The sequence below is a fragment of the Peromyscus californicus genome, unplaced genomic scaffold (genome assembly GCF_007827085.1).
Source record: "Peromyscus californicus insignis strain IS unplaced genomic scaffold, ASM782708v3 Scaffold_19__1_contigs__length_69161282, whole genome shotgun sequence".
Taxonomy (NCBI): domain Eukaryota; kingdom Metazoa; phylum Chordata; class Mammalia; order Rodentia; family Cricetidae; genus Peromyscus; species Peromyscus californicus.
The window spans coordinates 10,873,729-10,895,856 of record NW_026294491.1 but is presented as its reverse complement, the minus strand read 5'-3'; the positions used below and the strand labels follow the sequence as shown (position 1 = coordinate 10,895,856).

Sequence of the window (22,128 nt, the reverse complement as noted above, 5' to 3'; positions counted from 1 at the left end):
CCAGGAAGGATTAGGGTCCTGTCTTCCCTAGCCAACAGCTAGTGCCTGCTTGCTGAACACTTTTTATCTTTAGGTTGAAAAGTAACAGGCTGTTATGGGACTAAGCCAATGTATTTGAAAAAGGAGGGGATCTTGAGCTCCTGTATATATGTTAGATAAGGCTTTGCGTCCTGCATCAATAGGATGGGGAATCTGGAGAGAGGATAACACTTGGAAGATTGTACCTCCCTAAAGGATTTAGCAATGAAGAATTCAGACACAGGGAAATGCATTTAGGGCTATAAAAACTACTTTATACCTAATCTGCGTCCAGCCATTTTTGCCTTCTCACTTAATAAATTGCTTCACTTTCCTTACTCAGAGTCTCCAGGAATCTTATGAAGTGTTTCTCACACTGATGAAATGCTGGTAGGGTGGGGTGTTCCCTCTGGGCTGACCTGTCCTTCAAGATATGTTGGTCTCTTTGAGCAATGCAATTTTTTTTTCTTAACCGAGGCCAATTGGCCTGAAACTCAGAGATCCACCTGACTCTGCCTCCCCAGTGCTGGGATTAAAGGGGTGCGCACCACTGCCACGCAGAGCAATGCAATATTTTTTAAATGTTTGGGGATCATATTTTATATATTAAAAACTGGGGACTAGAGAGAGAGCTCAGCAGTTAAGAGCACTAGCTGCTCTTCCAGAGGACCCTGGTTTGACCCCCAGCATGGGATGGTAGCTCACAATCGTCTGTAACTCCAGTTCAGGAGATCTGATGCTCAGCTCTAGCTTCTGAGGGCACTAAGCACACATGTGGTGCACTTACATACATGTAGGCAAAACATTCATACACATAAGTTTAAAATCTTAAAAAAAAAAAAAAAAAAAAAAAAAAACACCTAAAATGAATAAGAGTCTCGGTGGAAATGGCAGATCCCCTCAGAAGCCAGAGCAAGGTATTGGATCCCCTTAAGCTGGAGTTACAGGGCAGTTTTGAGTTGCCAGGTGTGGGTTCTGGGACCTAAATTCAGCTCCTCTGCCAGAGCAGTAGGCTCTTAACCACTGAACCGTCTCTAGTTCCCGGGGTGAGTGTGTGTGTGTAGCCTGGAGCTGGGTGTGGTCACTCAGGCTAATAGCCTCAGCACTTGAGAGACTGAGGGAGGTGGATCTCTATTAGTTTCAAGTCACCCTGATCTACATAGAGAATTCCAGGCTAGCCAGGGCTAAATAGTGAGACCCTGTCTCAAAAATGAATAAATAATAGGAAATAAAAATATTGGAAGCTGGAAAAATGGTTTAGTGGTTTAGAGTGTGTCTTAGTGTTAATGTTGCTATGATGAAATACCATGACCAAAAGCAAGTTGGTGAAGAAAGGGTTTATTTGCCTTACATATCCTGAATCACACACAGTTGATTAACTATCGATGCCTGTGGGACCAGCCTCCAGCAGCACAGGTCTCAAAAAGGAATCCATGGTATCAGTACATACTAAGACATCTATCTGAGGGGGTAGGAAAAAAGACACTCACACTCTCTCTTGATGGTTTCCTCGTTTGAGACAAGGTTTCTCTGTGTAGTTTTGGCTTCTTTCTTAGAACTCACTTGGTAGCCCAGGCTGGCCTCAAACTTACAAAGATCTGCCTGCCTCTGCCTCCCGAGTGCTGGGATTAAAGGCCTGCGCCACCACCGCCCAGCAATGGTTTCCTTCTTTATTCTTTTGTGTTCTTTCCTTGTTCTTTCATTGTTGGTTGAAGAAAAAAGGCACTCCAAGATGAAATGTTAAGGCCTCTGTGACAGCAGGAAGGTCCAGCCTCTCTGATGGACTGAACCCCAAACAGCCATACAATGGTGTGTTTATTGCTTGTTACACAAAGTATTTCCTCATACCAAGACCCCTAATCTTAAGTTACGTGTCTTACTGAAGGAGAGCATCACGTGTCTCCATGACTTTAGTCCTTTATTATGTATCGTGTGTAATACACAAAAATACAAGAGCCTCAGGTGTGCCTGAGGCATCCTGTGACCAAAGTCATGGGATGGCTGCAAAGCTCCTTCAGCAGAACAACTACTGTTTTCCGTAAGGATTCCTCAAGGTCAAAGCACCTCTTTAAAAAAAAAAAAAAAAACTGTTCATTCTAATATCTATCTATACAGGTTTTTTGTTTTGTTTTTTGGTTTTTTGAGACAGGGTTTCACTGTAGCTTTGGAGCCTGTCCTGGACTAGCTCTGTAGACCAGGCTAACCTTGAACTCACAGAGATCCGCCTGGCTCTGCCTCCTGAGTGCTAGGATTAAAGGCATGTGCCACCACTGCCTGGCTACCCTATACACTCTTAAAGGAATCACAAACCTAAACTTTTATACATAAAAAAAAATCAGTCAGCTGTACTTTAGATCTTTAGGGTGCATACCCATTCATCAATAGTTTTTTATATCAGGAGATTGAGGGCAAGAATGGGTACAAGGAATTAATCATCACCTTGAAAGGGAAAAATCAGTAGCCATCTTAAGAGATGCTTCACCCTCCCCTCCTCCAAAGGTATTTGCTGATCAGCAGCTTTAGAAGTGATCAGAAGTTGAACTTAAGGCTGGGACAATAAATCTATGTATCCTGGACTTGGCAAAACAAGATAAGGGGAGTAATGGACTCAACCGACCAGAAGTTGATCTTAGAGGAGAGTAGGACTGCACCAATAAATATGAATGTATCAACAAAAGCAGGACATAGGGAATAAAAATTTATGTCCCTATAGATACCCTGAATCCTGTTACCAATTAGTAACCTTATGCTTACCTCACCCCTAGCCCCCTCATCCAATCCCAAGCTGCATGTAAACTTTTCCTATATAAACCCCTTAAAGTGAGTGCTCAGGGCTGTTCTCCTCCACCTGCTGTGCTGGATGCTGGACTGCAGACCAAGCTTGCTTGTTTTTTTTTTGTTTTTTTTTTTTTTTTTTTTTTTTTTTTTTTTTAATGAAAACCTCTGTGTACTTGCTTGGGGGTCTTGCGACCTGGGCACAACAACTTTTGATCACCAAACAACCCTAGCAAGAAAATACGTCGGCTAGTAACAGTTGGGCTGTTTTATATTTTTGACCTCAGCTATGTATCCTTGTGAACTTTAAATTGTTTTTTTAGGCTTTTCACTTAAGGCTATTATCAAAACATCTGATTTAACCTCAAGTTAGTATAAGGCTTTGTTTCAGCTAATGATGCACACTGAAACCTGTGACTGTGTCTTTCAACATTAAGATTAAAGGAATTTGAGGCAGCCTGGCTCGGGGACTCAACTGTTTCTCTTAATCATCAACTTGAGCTACAATCCCTGCAGCTCCCTAAGTGAAACTCATAGGCCCCAGCTGTGCAACACCTCCCTGTATCCACCTTCACTCATCAAAACTCTGCATAAGCCAACACCACCACTATCAATCAGATGGTACAAGCCATCTCCACAATAACAATCCACAGGTCGAAAGACAATCCAGGGTCTGTGGTGCCCAGGTCCCACCCAACCGAGATTGGGGGGCAGGCTCCTTCCGGTGGGCTGACATCTCCTAAACTCATCTGCCATCCACTGCTCCTCTGACATGGCCTCTGGCAATTAACAGAAGTCAAGGCAGCAACTGAAACTGGTGGATCCTGGGAGCAAAAGCTGATGCAGAGGTCATGGAGAAGTACTGCTTACTGGCTTGCTCAACCTGGTATAGAACGCAGGGCTATGCCCACCCACTCACAATGGGTGGGCTTTCCCCCATCACTCACTTCTTAAGAAAATCCTTCCTGGGTGTAGTGGCACATGATTTAATCCCAACAGTGGGGAAGCAAAGGCAGGTGGGTCTCTGAGTTTGAGGTCAGCCAGGCTCCATAGAGAGACCCTATCTAAATAAAAAATAAAGACCTTCCTGCTTACAGCCTAATCTTAGGGAGACATTTTCTCAACTGGGGTTCCCTTCTCTCAGAAGACTCTAGCTTGCACCAAGTTGACATAAAACCAGGAGCCAGAATCGGTTACTTACTGCTCTTGCAAAGGACCAGAGTTTGGTTCCCAGCACCCATGTCAGGCAACTCACAACTGCATACATATGATACCAGCTTCAGGAGGAATTAGATGCCTCTGATCCTAACAGCACTAACTCATGTATAGACACATACATACACATAATGTATGTATACAACGTAATTTGAAATGATAAAAATAAATCTTTAAGATATAATCAAAAATTAAAATATTGGGGCTGAGCAGTGCCTTGGGGGTTGGGGCACTCGCTGTTCTTTCAGAATGTTGTAGGGGTCTGGGGTAAGGGGTGGTCATCAAGGAGTACCACTCAGTTCAGTCCATAGGATGGACAAAGAATTGAATGTCCTGGGAAGAAGACCAATGTGGAGAAAACGAAAGTGTCAGACTTGAGAATGGGGCAGCATTCGAAGCCAGGAAAGTGAGGATCACATGCTGGAGAGCAGGAAGTGGCTAGCTTCCTCCTCCAAGGGGTGAGGGGAAGAAGTAACCCCAACATCAAGCAGCAGCCACTCTGTTTTTGTTTTGCCTGACATTCTTTTGTTATATATGCAGAACTTTTAAATACACAGGATTATCCTGTCAAATAATCAGAACAAGGCATTCTACAGGCAATCTTCCCCACAAACAGATTTAGGTCAAACTTCATGTAGCACTCCACAGGCTATCAAAACTTAAGACTTCAGTATTGATTTCAGTTCTGAGACCACACACAAATAATTCAAAACACTAAATGCATTAAGGTGACAAGTGAGCAGAAAGACTACTTAGATGTGTATTTGCCTGCATAGAGTAACAATGTGAATGGTGGATACTGTGCATTCCTTATAGTTCTTTGATATGGTGTGAGGGCAGCTGGATGTTCAGGTGAATGCATGTCAAGGAAGCAGCTGCTGTGACTAGCTGGAGCTTCACCAAGGACTCACTGCTTCTCTGTCTCTTGTAGGTGGAGTTTTCCTTTCCTGACCACCTGTTCCCAAATAACTGGCAGCCACTTCCCAAATAACTGACTTGGAGACTTAATATAAATTATAAATGCTCAGCTGATAGCTCAGGCTTGTTTCTAGCTACTGCTTACATTTAAATTAACACATATTTCTTACCTATGCTTTGCCATGTGGCTCGGTACCTTTTCTCAGTATGGCATGCTCATCTTGCTTCTCTGTGTCTCCTCATGACTCTCTTGACTCCCCGCTTCATCTCAGCATCCTTAGTTTGGTTACCCTGCCTATACTTCCTGCCTGGTTATCAGCAAATCAGCTTTTTATTAAACCAATTTGAGTGACAAATCTTCACAGTGTATAAAAGGATTATTCCATAGCATCCTCTTCTTTCTTGGAGCCTTATTTCAGTGTGTAATCAGCCAGGGAGGCCTTGATGGGGTCCACTGGTATTGAGCGCTGCAGTTTCATGGATGGAAGGCAGAGCTCCTGGGCAGTATCTGTGTTTTTAATAATCAAATCTTCCTCCACTGCCTTTACTCTCACCCATTTGGAGGCTACAGAGCTGGAGGCAATTGCAGAAAGGCAGCCAAATGTTTTAAACCTAGCATCCAAGATCTTCTTTTCATACACTTGAATCTCCAATGACATCACTGTTAGAGCCAAAGTCGGCCCCCAAAATGGCAGCGCCATTCACGATCTCCTAAATGACAGTCCAGACTCAGCTCAGGCTGGACTCTGACCAGGTGAACAGAAGGATTGCTAGCAGTTAAAGAAAAAGCCTAGCCGGGCAGCGGTGGCACATGTCTTTAACCCCAGCACTTGGGAGGCAGAGGCAGGTGGATCTCTGTGAGTTTGAGGCCAGCCTGGTCTACAGAGTGAGATCCAGGACAGGCACCAAAACTACACCGAGAAACTCTGTCTCAAAAAAACCAAAAAGAAGAAGAAGAAAAAGAAGAAGAAGAAGAAGAAGAAGAAGAAGAAGAAGAAGAAGAAGAAGAAGAAGAAGAAGAAGAAGAAGCAAAGAAAAGAAAAGAAAGAGCGAGCCTGAAAAAAATCATTTCTCATAAACTTGTGAAGCAGGTTTGTCAGAGAGAGCAGTTACTTTCCTTGTCCACCCCTATAGCCATACCTCCAGCAATGGGGTATCAAGTTTCCTATTAACACATACCTGTAACCCGTGTCACAAGCTCCAAGGCTCTTCTGGCCTACAAAACACCTCAGACCCTCCTACCCACCACCATTCTAACTTACGGGCTGTTCCCACTTACATGCTTCCTCCCACTGCAAACACACCCCTTTAAAACTGGCAAAGCTTTCTCCACCTTTTGCTGTTTTCTGTCTCTCAAGAGATTGCCATCACACCGTGAATTTCCCCAATAAACCTTTCTTTGCACCAACAGTGCCTGGTTCCGTGATTTCACTGTACCCTCCCTTACAATCAACACAGAAAGAGGCCCTCTTTTTTTTTTTCTTTTTTCTTTTCTTTTTTTTTTTTTTTTTGGCTTTTCGAGACAGGGTTTCTCTGTGTAGTTTTGGTGCCTGTCCTGGATCTCACTCTGTAGACCAGGCTGGCCTGGAACTCACAGAGATCCTCCTGCCTCTGCCTCCCGAGTGCTGGGATTAAAGGCGTGCACCACCACCGCCTGGCTGAGGAAATGGTTTTTAAAGTCAAAGGTCTATAATCACATCACACCTGGTGCAGCTGAGGGGGTCTTTACCAGTAACCTTTGATACTGTAAACATCACATGAAGCCGTACCTCCAGACTGTTTTTACATATCAGGACCCTTTCTCAGCAGGGAAGGAGGGTCCTTTTGGTGTTGCAAAACACTTTATGAAGAGGAATGGGGAGCCATTTGTTCATTGGCAAGTGTAGTTCCTAGGGCAGGCGGGGGTGGAGTCTGGGCACTGACGGTTTTTTAAGCTGTTTCAGTACCTTTTGATGGTTTCCCGGTAAGGAAAAAAGTGAACATCCACAAAACTCAACCATGCTGCAGCCCTGGCTGGTGAAGCGAGCAGGGTAGCACAGCCCCCTATAATTCTGTAGTTAGAGGACCTCGAAAGAAAGATGGGGGCTCAGGAGGGCAGGCCTGAGCTTTTTCCTCTCTTATTTCTTCAGATAAACCCCACTGTCTTAATGCATTGAACGCCTTCTTGATAGTAGATCAGTGGGTTTGGGGTACTTTCCGCTCAGTTTACCCACACCTCCGGCTGAACATGGTTTATTGTGGAGGTCTGCATGACTGGGTTTCCTCCCTCCTCTCAGACAAAAGCAGAAACAATTCCTTCCCTTAACGCAAAGAAGTAACTTCACCAACAGACTTGTCAGGCGGCCTCAGTGGAAACCACGCACCTAAGTGCCTGCAATGTAAACAAAACTTGAGGAAGTTTTGGAAACCACAAAGAAGTACTCTTCTCTGGGCCGAATGGCAGTCCTCCTTGGTGAGTGGAATCCTCTCGACTCCCAGATTCAGAATTGGCAGTTGTGTGCAAATGAGAGAGTAGGCTCATTAGAAGAAGGGGCCAGAAAGACAGCAAGATCAGATTTCCCAAGAACCACCAAAGCCCCGAGTCATACCAGAATCTTGAGTTTTAAAGTTATTTTTTTATCCATTTACTACTGGCAATGGGGGAGCATGTGCCCAGTTCACCTGAGCCAACGGCCGCAGAAAGCCGTTTATAAACGTGAAAGCAGTTCTGCAAGAATAGCACTTGGATCTTGTTTCAATTTATTTTTAGTATTAAAAGTTATTGAAGTGAGTTACACGGATGCTCTCACAGGCACTGGATATGGCTCCCTACCCTGTAAACATTTACTGTGCCTAGCAACTTCCTACCAGAGAGGCCAGTACAGAAAGAGGATGCGCATTTTGCAACAGAGAAACAGGTTTGCTGCTTCTAGGGTCAGCATGGCAGGGGTAAGTTGTGTTGATAGGTTATGACTTCAGTACAATGTCATAAGAAAGGCACTAACTCCCAGAGAGCCACAGGCCAAGTCAAACAGAGGGAAAACATCATAGATGTCCCAACTGAGGATAGTTCCTGCTTTCCCTTATCGGTCCCGTTTATGATACCCACTCCCATGCCTTGCTGTTTCTCCTAGCAATGTCTTCTGAGAAAAGAAGCCACCATCTCAGGGGGCCTGCTTTTGCTTTCCTTGTCTATGTCTGCCCCTCTAACTCGCCTTCAATCGGATGCGGTGTCCAGAGTTAGCTGGGTTCCGGGGGTGCTGACCCTACCCTGATTGTCTCTCAGGTTCATAGGGCTTAGACCCTGCTATGGCCTAGCTTCATCTCCTTCCTCAAGAGGAGGCACTGATTTACACCCCATTTGGTTTAGAGCCTCCACCCCCATATGTGACCTCCTTTTCTTTACTCTTGTCTGTACCCTCTGGCCGGGCGCCCCCTTAGGAAGTGCACTTGACCCCTCTCTGGCCAAAGCCTCTGCTACAAAAAAATGTCCTGAAACCCCCAGGAGGCTCCTTTCCCATGGTCCTCCTGGTGTCCAGTCACACTGCCTTTATTCTTTGAAGGTTCCAAGTAAGGACCAAGTGTCACAGAGGCAGCTTTATAGGGCTGTGCACCAGAAGTACACTTGCTGGTAGGTACAGCCTGCCTCCCGACTTTGGAAACTGCTAGAACGTAGTTAGTTCTACGCTGTAGAAAAAAAATCAAACAAGAAGTCATAGCTCCTCCTTGAGAAGCCAGACTGGGGGGGCTTGGGGGGGTGGGGGGTGGGGGTGGGAGGCTTGCTCTGGAAGCAGGAACTTCTCCTGGCAGTTTGCGGAGGCAGGAGATTAGCGAAGAGCAACAACAGGGGTTGGTTGTAACAACAGTGGGTGTGGATCTCCGGGAGATGGGGAGTCCTTCACTCATTCCTTTGCACTACTTCCCTGGGTAAGTGGTGCTGGAGGAAATCTGAAGTATGTCCCCCTGGCCTTTTACCTCCCCGCTGATATGTGCCTGGCCACGCCTGTGGATCAGTGTTTACAGGCAACCCATTTACTGGACACAGAGCCCAGGAAGGACTCCCAGAGGCATCCTAGCAACCAACCCAAGACCTCACTTCCACAGAGTGGCAACTGTCACAGACTCCAGGGCAGGCTCTGGCACTGGAGTCCAGGGAGGCACAGTCAATCTCTTATTTACTCTTCTCTTCTTGTCTTGAGGCAACATGACCCCTAAGGAGGCTCTTTGCTGCATGTAACCAAGGCAGAGTGGGACTTCAGCCTCGCACTTCTCGGTGGCCTCTTATACAGTTGTTAGGATGCTGGACTCCTCGGTGACAGATCAGATGACCCGGCTGACATTGCAAGTCCTGGAACAGGTAAGACAGAGCCTACCCACTGCTGTTGTCAACCCCTGTTGCTTGCTCTCATCTCCCGCCTCAAAGTCAGGAGGCAGGCTGTCCCTCCAGCAAGCGTACTTCTGGGGCATATCCCTATAAAGTTCCTGTACCTCCAGGCTCGTGTTTAAAGGGATACTCCTCACTGTGGAGATAGAGCCCAACATCCCCAGGGAAAAACCCGGTCATGCCTAGTCTTCTCCACCTTTTCGACCATCTATGAAATTCTCAGTGATCAATGACCAACATGCCTGCCCTGGCAAGCAATGAAGCGTAGGGCCCATATCTGCCTGCATTGTTCCTCTTCTCCTTCCTACCTATTACCAACCCTGGAACCCCTAGTTCAGGGCCCCGCTGGCCCTGGATACCAACTGTCTCTGCAAGGTTGCTACTCAGAAATCTGTCCAGAGCATCCTTCTTGGAGCCCTTCAAGATGTCCCATTTGGGTTCCAGCAGGGAAACCCTTTGGTGTCCATCAGTGTACATTAGGATGTCCTACTGTGTCTCAACAGATCATCACCTTGGGGCCCCTTAAACCACTTTGGGTTTAAGATGGACGGCATGCATTATGTTTGAGAACATGACCGGAATAATCCTTAATAGAATGGTGACCCTTGCCCCATCTACTCACTTGGAAGGTGCCTCTTGCCCTCCCTACTTCCTTTGGGGTGCTGACCACTCCTATAGCTTTTGGAATATCAGCTACACAGGCAGGTGGGCAGCACAGACTCCACTCACCAATCTGGAGCCAAGTCCCCATCACAGTTTCCTCCTCACAGATGCTGGAACAGGAACGTGAAAGCATGGACAGAGCAGGTAAGAGCTTTAAGATGCTTGGGCACATACAAGTAGGAAGGAGAATAGATCAGAGGTGTGGCAGGCAGAGCACAGAGCAGGCCTTGGCTTTTGTTTTCACCTGTAAAACAGCACACACACACACACACACACACACACACACACACACACACACACACACACACTGGCATGCACACATGCATGCACACATGCTGCACCCTTCGCCAAAGACTCTTAGAGAGAAAGGGAATACATCTCATAAATGAGGAAATATAGGCACAGAGGGGTCATGTGACAGATTGCTTGGTGCAAAAATTGTCCCAACCAATTCAGATTCATATTGCTCTGACTCCAGGGATGGGCAGGAGCTCAGTCTTATCCTTCTCAGTACCTGGGACCAGAATATGGGTTTATGGACATCTGAATGAGGATCCAAGGCCAGAGGAACATGCCTTATTCTTTAAAACATGGAGTATTCATACTGTGGGTAACTCTGGGAACACTGACTGCAGCTGGCCAGACCTGGGAGCCTCAAATCTAGATGGAAATTGGCAAACCAGGCCACATGATCCAGGGCACCTCTACACAACCCAATGGCCACACATGTGCCAAAGGGTGTCCCAGGTAAAGCTGTCCAGGCATCATCAAAATCCCAGCTCCATTAGGATGCCAGGGCAAGCATGCTCTTTCCAGAGCTTTCTCTGGAGTAAGACCTTCTCCCTCCAGTTGGTGAGCATGCCTGTCTTTTCCAGACAGCTTGAGGCCAGGGCTATGGAGGCATGACTGGGCCTGTGGAGGCCTCCTGTAGTACAGAATGCTGGAGCACTAAGAGAGAGCTGTTCTATTGACTTTCAGTGCCTTTCAGGACCAAGAAAGTGCACTGGGCTGACTAACCAAGTCCTCCCCTCTCTACCATAGCCCCCTCTCTCCCTGCCCCAGCCCTGGTCCCTCCTTCTTTGGAATGGATGTTTATGACAGATATGAGCTCAGCAGGCTCCAGACTACTCTGAATCCCAGGGTGCCGGGAAGTTGGGGCACTCCGCCAGAGCTACCAGCCAGGATATACTCCTCAGTGATGTGTGCCTTCTCCACCCAGGACAGCAGGAAAAGCCAGACACTGCCCTGCAGCGTGCTTTGAGGAGAAGGAAAGACCTTCTACAGAAACTCTGGGTAGGCCTGTCCACCTGCCTAACCCGGGGCCTAACTCTCCGTGGGCTAATACATTGGCTAGGAGACTGCAACAAATGCTTGTCTGTACTCCTGGGGTCAGTTAGCTAATGCTTGCAAATCGGGGGCTGGTAACTGAAACTGTGAGCGTTTAAGAGACTAATACTCCCAGCCCATCACTTCTCTGAGGACATTAGAGAAGGTAAATGTCAGGTATAGGCAGTATGTGAGCTTAGAAACTGCTTAGGTCACTGTCACAGAGCAGGCAATGAGTCAAGGCCCATTCCCACAGGACACAGAGCTCACATAAACTAAACTGGCCAGCAGCAAGAAGTGGCCATGTGTAGAAGCATCTGTATGGGTGTCATCCCCACAATCCCCTAGGACTAGAGGTTTGTTCTTTTCACAGTGGGATAGCTACCTACAAGCATGAAGAACCATTAGATTGTTGGCTGGGAAACAATAACAGCTAGAAACATATTACAAGTATTTGGTACATGTTAAGAGAATCAGAATTTCCAAGTGTTTCCTAAGGAGTATTATTGAACTTGGGGTCATAACCTTTGTCCCAAGTCCAGTTTGGCCACCCATTCTCAATAAGTCAATTAGAAGTCAAATTAACAGTGGAGAGTAGAAAAAATGATTTATTCAATATGGTCACATTGGGAAGAGGGACAAAAAGATCCCTAGTTCCAGGGACTCCGCCTTGAACATTTGGGTGCCATAGTCCCTGGCAGGGGTGAGGCATGGGGAAACCATACTGGTGAGAGCCTGTTCACCCAGTGAGGTTCATAGGTTGAATCAGGGTCCTCTGCTGATGGCTTTATAACCAACAGGCTGTCAACCTTTTAGGAACAGCAGCTGATGAATGAGCACTCCCCAGCCCATGCCTGGAGGAGGACACACGAGAGAACCACGGTGCCAGCCCTGAACCCAGAGGTGCCTCCCGTGAAAGCCTTCCCTGCTGCTTCCCCACCTTTGCCCCGACCACCAGAGCCACCAAGGATCATCCAGGCCCCGGTAGGGCTCTTGGGTAACAGCAGCTTCTAGTGGGGTAGGAGGGTCAGAAATGAGACTTCATAGCCATGCAGAAGTGCACCGTATTGCCAGCAGGCTTTCCAATCAGGGAGGCCACAGGTGTCTCTCCCTTCCCTCCTACTTCCAGAAAGGGAGGCCAAGGACACTCTCATTTCTTTTCCAGGAGGTCCCAGCAGGATGCCAGAGCTCTGGAGAGGTTCAATCTGTTAAGAGCCAATAGCAGCTTCATTTGCTGCCCATGGTACCATGGGTCATCTGGGGAAATACATGGAGGACTGGCTTAGGGATGGCCAACTCTCAGGATGGACCCATCTAACAGCTGCATTGGAAGGATCAGGGGAGTTTAGCACCAGTGGACCCTGAATTCAGAGAAGCACAACCCTTTAATACACATCCCTCACAGTGACCAGGGATGCTTAAGCCCTTGACTTAGGGACAGAGTTACAAACAGCAGGGTATACCATTCTGAGAGCTTTATGTGGTGTGGCCTGCACACAGCATTCTGAGTCACAAGCAACAGAAATCAACTGACGTCTTGGGCAAATGATATATACTTTTTAAATTGTATGTACTGTTTGTGTGTGTGTGTGTGTGTGTGTGTGTGTGTGTGTGTGCATGGAATGCATATGTGGGACACATGTACCGCAGTACATATGTGGAAGTCAGAGAGCAAAACTGTGGAATAGGTTCTGTCTTTCCACTATTATATGGGTTCTGGGGATCAAAGTCAAGTTGCCAAGTCTCTTGGTGAATACCTTTACCTGCTAAGCATCCCGCTGGCTCAGAAAGAATATCCTTAAGCATAGGACTTAGGAGGCCCAGGTGAGACATTTGTTTGGGACTCAGGGCAGGAATAAGGAGAATAGGCACAAGAGAAAAAGTTCTGGACATGTTGGTGACCTGGAAGACATCTGTCCTGTGGGCAGGAAAACAGGCAGCAGCACTTAGTGGAGGGAATGGATCCCACAGAACTCCCTTTGCTGGTGAGCTATCTGTACCCAGGTTCCAGATGTTCTAGCCTGTGTTTTTTTTTTTTTTTTTTTTTTTGGTTGTTTTTTTTTTTTTTTTTTTTTTGGTTTTTTCGAGACAGGGTTTCTCTGTGTAGCTTTGCGCCTTTCCTGGGACTCACTTGGTAGCCCAGGCTGGCCTCGAACTCACAGAGATCCGCCTGGCTCTGCCTCCCGAGTGCTGGGATTAAAGGCGTGCGCCACCACCGCCCGGCTAGCCTGTGTTTTTACCTGTTGTCAGGACCATTGTGTTTGTTTTTAAGACAGGCTCGGCCTCACTATGTATCCCTGGCAGGCCAGGACTCACTCAGGCTTACCTCACTATATAGATCCTGCCTCCTATCCCTGCCTCCCAAGTGCTGAGATTAAACCCATGCACCACAACCTGGCCAGTTTCATGTTCTTACATATTTGCAGAGAAAAAGAAGAGAAATACCTTGTAACACAGGAGGATGCATTTTGATTTTCATGAAATGGTTACTGATAAGGATGCATGTTGACATCTGTCTCTGGCTGTTCTTATTTTTAACAACTGAGCCCACGTGGCCCATGAGCCCCAATTCACTACACCTCTGTGGAGAAAGCTCCCAAGTATGGTCTAGGCCACTGACTCCATGAATAGAAAGAAGGGGCAAGTTCATTCTAGACTTTTAAGGAGGATTAAAAGTCTCTCTGGTGTTCGCTTGAAACTGCTGCACATTTACTTCCCTCAGAAGAGAAACCAGAGGTTATCTGTGCACAAGGTCCACATATGTCCTGCCATATATGTGAGAGCTGTAGTAATTAGCGGAGTCGGTAATGGTACTACAATAGCCAAGACCCTGGAAGATTTGTCACCTGACTTGCATCAAGCAGGTCTACCCCTAGACTCCCTACACCACGAAATTCCACTACACGCCTGCCTAAATGCATAAAAGTTAAAAGACACATCAAATGTTAAGTCTATTAAAGCAAAGTTAACCAGACATTAACTACATTCCTGAAGGTAGGAAACATGAGAAACATTAAAAATATCATGTACATGCTGGATGCGGTGGTATATACTTACATCCTATACTCTGGAGGCAGAGGCAGAGGCAGAAGGACCACCACAAGCACAAGGCCAGTCTGGTCTACATAGTGAGTTCTATGCCAGTCAGAGCTACACAGGCAGACCTTGTCTCAAAAACAACAACGAAAAAACAAGACCAAGTCCTAATGATAACCAGATGTAAAAAATTTTCTATTCAATTGTTTATTTAACTTACAGTGTTAATAATTTAAATTTCTCTTCAGGAGGATGATAGATGGAGGGATGGATGGATGGATGGATAGGTGGATAGATAGGAGGGCAAAATAAATGGATGAGCTATGAAGATGGATAAATGATTGGGTGGGTGGATGGATGGTTGTAGCTAGAGTTTTCCTGCCTGACCCACAGTCAGGATAAATCTCTGCCACCCGCCAGTCCCACAACCGCTCAGACCCGACCAAGTAAACACAAAGACTTATATTGGTTTCAAACTGTATGGCCGTGGCAGGCTTCTTGCTAACTGTTCTTACAGCTTAAATTAATCCACTTTTATAAATCTATACCTTGCCACATGGCTCGTGGCTTACTGGCATCTTCAAATGCTGTTTCTCATCATGGCGGCTGGCAGTGTCTCTCTGACTCAGCCTTCCACTTCCCAGCTTTATTTTCCTCCTTGTCCTGCCTACACTTCCTGCCTAGCCACTGGCCAATCAGTGATTTATTTATTGACCAATCAGAGCAACACATTTGCCGTACAGAACATCCCACAGCAGATGGTTAAGTGTGCAGATGGATGGATGGAGGATACTTGTGAAGACTATACATTCATATAACTAATCAACTGGCCTTTCTTAGGTCCCCCAGCCTCCTGCCACCATCATTCAGCAGCTACCCCAGCAGCCACTAATTGCACAGATTTCTCCTCCTCAGGCCTTTCCCACTCAAAGATCGGGAAGTATCAAGGAAGGTGCGTATGTGTTCTAGATTGCTATTACCTTAGGTTTGTGAAATTATATACTGAAAGGGAAAATATTTTTGTAAGTAGGTGTTGGGTGACCCTTTACCTGGTGAGATGCAACATAAACATCTGTTCATCCCAGATAGAGAACCAGTAACAGACAAGGGTAACAATACCACTAAAGTCCAACTTGGTTAATCAATGAGTTTATTAGGGTTACTTACAGAAACAAGGACAACAGGCAGCCAGATCACCAAAAGTCCACCCCAGGGTGGATAATGACTCAGGAAAGCTGGAATCCCAGAGCTCTGCAAATCAACAGGCCAACTCTTCCAGGCGGCTTGGCTGGTCTGAACTCCTCAGCATTCCTTACTGCTTATATAACTGTGGAAGGAGGTACTTTGTATATCTGGTAGGTTTCAAAAACTTCCTGAGACTTGTGAGTTGTTTATTTTCTGCTTCTGTGGGGCTTTGATCGGCTGGAGGCTCGTCTGAATTAACAAAGAACTAGATGCCCTTTCCAGAGACTGAGGGCTGTAAGATCAGACAAGAAATGGCTTTTTCAGACTTAGTGGCACACACCTTTAGTCCCAGTGCTTGGGAGGCAGAGCAGGTAGATCTCTAGCAGTTCCAGGATAGCCAGGGCTACATGGAGAGACCCTGTCTCAAAACTAACAATAACAAACAAAGCACACACAAACTATTTGTTAGATGTTGTCTTAGCTGGGGTTTCTATTGCTGTGAAGAGGCACCATGACCACAGCGACTCTTATAAAGGAAAACAGTTAATGGGGTGCCTTACAGCCTCAGAGGTTTAGTCCATTATCATCATGGCGAGACATGGCCCCATGCAGGCAGACGTGGTGATGGAGAAGGAGCTGAGAATGGAGAAGTAGCTAATTCTTGATCCCATAGACAACAGGAAGTGGTCTGAAGTAGGTGTAGCTTGAGCATAGGAGACCCCAAAGCCAACCCTCATAGTGACATACTTCCTCCAACAAGGCCACATGTACTTCAACAAGCTCACACCTCCTAATAGTGCCACTCCCTGTGATCTTATGGTAGCCAGTTACATTCAAACCACCACAGATGTACATTTCAGTGGTGTGAATTAAATGGTATTGTTGTACTACAACAAATAATTAAAGGAGTTTTTGTTTTTCAAGACAGGGTTTCTCTGGTAACTCTTGCTGTCCTGGAACTAGCTCTGTAGACCAGTCTAGCTTTGAACTCAGAGATCTGCCTGCCTCTGTCTCCCAAGTGCTATTAAAGGCACGCACCATCACTGCCCAACAAGTTTTTTAAACACTTGAAATCCCCCCTCCCCCAGTCTCTGTAGCCACCATTTTTCTTGGTTTTTCTGAATTTGACATGTTTGAGTATGTAACTGGAGTCGTATAATTTTTGTCTGTGACTGGCTTAGTGTAGTTAGTATACTGTACCTAAGGCGTATCCACATTGTAGCCAGTGATGGATTGAATGATATCACAGAGCATGGATGATGATATCTGATCTCTTATCTAGTCCTGCCAGACTCTAACAAGGGCGTCCAAACAGCTTGACTTAGGCAACCTTCCCTTCCAGAGCACCTCCCACTGCTACTGCTGGGTGGGGGCCTCACCCAAAGCTCCCAGAGTCTTTGTTCTGAGTGGGACTGTCACTTAGCCTCTTGACTTGTCTTTGTCTTGCAGGGGAGTCACAGCAGAGGTCTGGCTTCCTACCTTGCTCCTATGGCCTGGCCTGGGCTGTCCAGGTCCTGGTGCTTCTATTTGAGCCCCACCCTGAGACTCAGGGCTTTGCTGTTCCTTTGGTTGAGAAGGTGGCCCTGGGGGATGTTTCTTTAGGGAGGCTGACAGAGTCCCAATACTCTGTTTACAGAGTCTAGTTGCTGTGGGGGAAAACTAATGTTTGTCCATTACGCTGTCAAAAGTTAGAATGTTGCCAGGCACGTGTGTCATTGAGTGATACGCACTCTGTACTGTAGTAACAAATCACTTCAGGGCTGGGCAGGGCTACCCTCCCTCTGGAGACTGGGAGATCTTTTCAGCTTCTTTCTATTCCACCTGACCTCCCTTGTCTTCTCTACCTCTAACCTTCCCTTTCCTCCTTAATAAAAACACAGACCCATTAGCCCGAACACTCTCCAGTGCCGCCAGGCTCCACACCTGCTTTTAACAAGCGTAAGGGGCAGTTAGTTTCAGAGTAGAGCCTGTCATCAGGTGCCAACATATGAATAAGGACCTGACTCTCCTTTTAGACATGGTGGAGATGATGCTAATGCAGAATGCACAGATGCACCAGATCCTCATGCAGAACATGATGCTCAAAGCTCTGCCACCTGGGCCCACAGGGCCACGTGCTACTACCCTCCAGGTAGGTTTGGGTGCTGAGATTTAGTCATTGGCTGGGGGATGCTCCTGGGTACTGGTGCAAGAGTTTCTCTAGCTTGTGGGTATGTGGTGAAGGCAATGTCCCCAGTCCCTCTGCATGAGGAATAAGCAATGTAGCTGGGGCACAGAGAACTCTATGTCCAGGTTGTACTCCCATCACATTCTGCGGCCCTTCCCAACAGTTTGGGCCCAGGTATAGGGAAAGGATGCTGCAGTCCTGACCTGGCTGTGTATTCTGTCAGGACCAACGATGGGCACACCATGGAGTCTTGCGAGCTGAAAAGCAGAAGCCACCCCCAGTGCACCACCACCACCACTATACACCCCCCACCCAGCTGCAGGCTGCCTCCACAGGCGCCCCTTCCGGATATTCGGGGTGGCCTCCAGTGGTTGCAGCCACTGCCCTCCCACATGCAGCCAGCTTCTTGCCCACTGTGAGCCACCTGACGGAGCCGACTACTTCCCATCCCAGCTACCCCTAGCACGGAAGTCTAGAGGGAGGAAGCTAGTGTCTTGCAGCAGGTAAGTGGAAAGATGGGCCTGGTCACCACTCCTCAATGTGTGCTGAAGAGCACATGCACCCTGTGGTTAGACCACTGAACTGTGGCTAGTTAGAAGGAGCCAGGAAAAAATTTCAGTTGCAGGTCTCAGCCCCAGTTGCCCGTCAATGTGGAGCCATGTCACCCTCTGGGAAAGCTGTGTCTTAGATCTTTTGACAGCCCAGCAGGACTGGTTCCATAGAGTGACCTTCACCTCAGCCCAGGTCCCAGGGCACCCCTCATTTGACACCCTGGATTTTCCCCTGGAGCTGCACTGAAAACCATGCTGCCTTTCCAGGTGGGTCGGGCCATTTGCCTATCTCAGGAAGCATCATGGTCTTCCAGTCTTGATTACTCTCCAGGGCCATCTGGGAAAGCTAGGCGACCAAGGCCTCCCCCAGGTGAAACACATTTTATTATGGAAGACTTGTAAGAAAAACAGTTCCAGATCAGAATAAATCATTAGAACTACATACACACTTTAACATTCCTATGGAAGGCTGGAATGAGAGTCAAATTGAGGCCGGAGACAGAGCTCAGTAGCAGACAGTCTATTGAACACGTGTGAGGCCCTGATGTGCTACACATGCCCACACACAAACCAGGAGAAAGTCAAATACAGTAACTGGGGAAGACCCGATTGTCATGCCTGAAACGGTCACTTCACTCTAAAGTGAAAGAAGCAAGCTGAAGAACGTGTGATGTGGTTTCAGTTAAAACATGCAGGGCCAACAAGTCTGCTCAGCAGCTAAAAGTGCTTGCTGTCAAGTCTGATAACTGAGTTTTATCCCCAGGACATGGCGGGGTGGTGGCGGGAAGGACCAACTTCTGCAGGTTGTCCCTCTGGCCTCCACAACTGTACTGTGGTGTGCATACACCCCACCTCCATGGCTGATTGATTACATGTAATGACAAATAAAATCAGGAGCTGGGCATGGTGGCACCCATTTTTAGTCCTAGTACTAGGGAGGCAGAGGCAGGCAGATGACTAAGTTCGAGGCCAGCCTGGTCTACGTAGTTATTTCCAGGACAGCCAGAAAGACTCTGTCACATAAAACAAACAAACAAACAAACAAACAAACAAGAAAGGGCTAGAGAGATGGCTCAATGGTTAAGAGTTAAGACCGTTCGTTGCTCTTGCAGAAAACCCAGGTTCAGTTCCCAGTACGTGGCAACTCAGTACATCTGTGACTCCAGTTCCAGGGGATTCAATGTCCTTTCTGATTTCCAAGGACATCAGGCAAACATATGGTATACATATACACGTTCAGGCAAAACACCCATACACATATAAAAATCACAAGAAACGCCTTTAATCCTAGCACTGGGGAGGCAGAGGCAGGCGGATCTCTGTGAGTTCGAGGCTCCGAAGCCAGACAGAGAAACCCTGTCTCGAAAAACACCAAACAAACAAACAAAAACCAAAAAAAAAAAAAAAAAAAAAACACAAAAAAACCACAAGAAACATGTATGAGGTGTGAACACGTGTGGCCTGCAGGCTGTATATATAAATATGGATGGATGCACACAGTTTACAAGGCATTTTCCCAGAAGCCACACACAGACTGAACCCTGGCTCCTAAAGGGAGGATGATGGCTTTCCTTGTCCCACCTGTCCCCTGGTCCTGTCAGGTTCTTTTCATGTATGTGTGCATGCTTCCTTGACTTCCTGGTGTTTTTCTGTTGTTTTGGTAAAATCGGTTCCCTTTTGGTTTCAGTTTCGTTGTTGCTTGGTTTTCGAGCCCAGGCTGACAACAAACTTAAGTCTTCCTGTTTCAGTCTGAGTGCTGCTAGGATTTCAGGCATGTACAATCACGCCCGTCTCCTTTTTCTGTTTGTTTGTTGAGACAGGGTCTTACCGTGTAGTCCTGGGTGACCTTGAACTCAAATTCCATGAGCTCCACCTGCCTCTGACTTCGGAGTGCTGAGACTAAGGGTAAGGCTAACCATGTCTAACTTCTTTGTTGTTCTAATGGCTTTTGTTCTTTTTTTTTTTTTTTTTTTTTTTTTTTTTTGAGAGGTCTATTATGTAGCTCTGGCTGTCCTGGAACTCACTATGTAGACCAGGCAGGCCTATGCTCACAAGGATCCACCTTTCTGTGCCTCCTGAGTGCTGGCTGGGAGTGCACCACCACACCTGGCTTAATGTTTTATTTTTAAAGATTTATTATTTTGTGATACTTGATTGAACCCAGGATTTTGAGCACACTAGCCAAGTACTCTTCCATTATGTTAACATTCATGGCCCTTTTACCACTTTGAGACAATATTTCACCCAGTTGTTCAGGCTGGCCTCAAACTTGTAATTCTCCTGTCTCAGCCTCTCTAGTTGTTGGGATCACTGGAGTGCCACATTCCACCTGCCTCTGCAGATGCTATTTTCAAGTATTATAGTAACTTTCATTGCTTGAGGTTAAGCTTTTTCATTTGCTACATTGCCAACAAAAAAGCTGGTCTCTGCTTTTGAATCCTTGGAACCCCACAGGTCAGAGGCAAGATGGTTCCGAGTTGCCAGTTAACCCTGCGTGGACCTTCCCTGTGGCTGACGTGGCTTCCACACAGTGAAGACAGTGATGAGATGTCCATGTGGATGAACAAGACAATGCAACACACTCCCCAGGAAGCTTCAGGGTGGTGACATCCCCTTCCTACAGAACCACCTTTCAGTGTGCATTAGGGTATGAATTCAGAGAATCTAGTTTTTGTTAAAAGCATCAATTAAAGACCTCACACAATTTCCTTTTTTCATGATGATTTCTAACATGATTTTTCTCTCATATAATTATTAATTTATTGATAGAGGGAAGACATTTGACAGATGTTGTTTGTCTTGGACGGCCTGGCGTTGCTGGGTTAACAAGGAGGAAGGATGCCAGCACTCCGAGTACCCTGGCTCTATGAGCACCATGGGCTTGGGGAAGCGTGCATGGACGCACCCTCACATTCAGTCTTCCTAGTCCCCGTCAAGGCAGTTGTTTGAGGCCCATGTGTGGGAGACTGAAGAGTCTGAGCAGCCTCTCTGTAGTGGGCTTAGGGCTCCCTAGTGGCTGGGGGAAGAAGCTTTTCCTGGCCATGCCCCTTAGCTGTGGTGATGGGGACTGAGGGCACGTTGTGCACACCTGTAGCCTGAGAAGCTGTACAGCACTCCCTAGAGATTTTAAAGATGGCCCAGGGATGTGAGCAACCAGGTCCACGCATGGGCTGGAACTTTCACATTAGCAACCAATCCATAGATTTCATGTAACTCTGATCAGAATCTTAGATCCTTGGCAGAAGTGGGGGATTGATTCTGGAACAAACACAAACTAACAAAGTAACACAGAGGACCTCCTGGAGCAGCAAGACAGAACCTGCCGCTACAGGCTGGGAGCCACCCCAGAGTGGCTGGGTTCAGGTATTTGGTCAGCAGAGCAACGGGTTGGGAATGTGGTGGAGCACTTGCTAAGCATGGCAAGGCCTTGGATTCCATCCTTGGCACTGCAAAACCAAACCAAACCAAAAAAACACCCACCAAACCAGATCAGAAATACCAAACAGAAGAAAAAGAAACGCAGAAGCATTGTCCAAAGATGATAAACAAGTTAGATGACTGTGAAGGAGAAAATGGGCCGGCACAGGTAGATGAGGGTAGACACAGCAGAGGGGTCAGAAAACCCTATCTAGACCCAAGGTTATTGGCTACATGCTGGGAAGACAAGTGGTCCAGACTTGCATAGGTATTCAGCATGTCCAGGAAAGCTGAACTTCAACTTGACCAGAATTCCACGCTCCAGGGCTTGAGCAGGTATCATGCTTCTAACAGCCAGTAGGAGGAGCCCCAGCAGCAGGACCACAAGGGCCAACGCGATGGCAGTGGGATGGCTCAGACGTAAAAACTTTCTGTCAGCCTGACAACCTGTGGACTCACAGCATAGAAGGAGAGAGCCATCTTCGCCCAGTTGT

The 22,128-nt window shown here is 46.9% G+C and overlaps 1 protein-coding gene across 2 annotated transcripts; it reads left to right on the top strand.

The window, feature by feature from the left end:
• The first annotated feature begins 9,073 nt into the window (after window positions 1-9,073).
• On the top strand, window positions 9,074-22,082 carry CUNH21orf58 (chromosome unknown C21orf58 homolog). 2 transcript variants are annotated; one of them, XM_052744633.1, is made up of 8 exons: window positions 9,074-9,262; window positions 10,060-10,096; window positions 11,172-11,245; window positions 12,095-12,262; window positions 15,155-15,266; window positions 17,515-17,630; window positions 17,890-18,169; window positions 20,672-22,082. In XM_052744633.1, the coding sequence occupies exons 1-7, from the start codon at window positions 9,203-9,205 to the stop codon at window positions 18,127-18,129; spliced, it is 807 nt and encodes a 268-aa protein (XP_052600593.1). In that variant the 5' UTR covers window positions 9,074-9,202; the 3' UTR covers window positions 18,130-18,169; window positions 20,672-22,082. The 2 variants fall into 2 exon arrangements, 1 of the variants encoding a protein (XP_052600593.1); XR_008219799.1 differs by lacking the exons at window positions 9,074-9,262; window positions 10,060-10,096; window positions 11,172-11,245; ... (2 more) ...; window positions 17,515-17,630; window positions 17,890-18,169 and adding an exon at window positions 19,680-20,122.
• The last annotated feature ends 46 nt before the right edge of the window (window positions 22,083-22,128 follow it).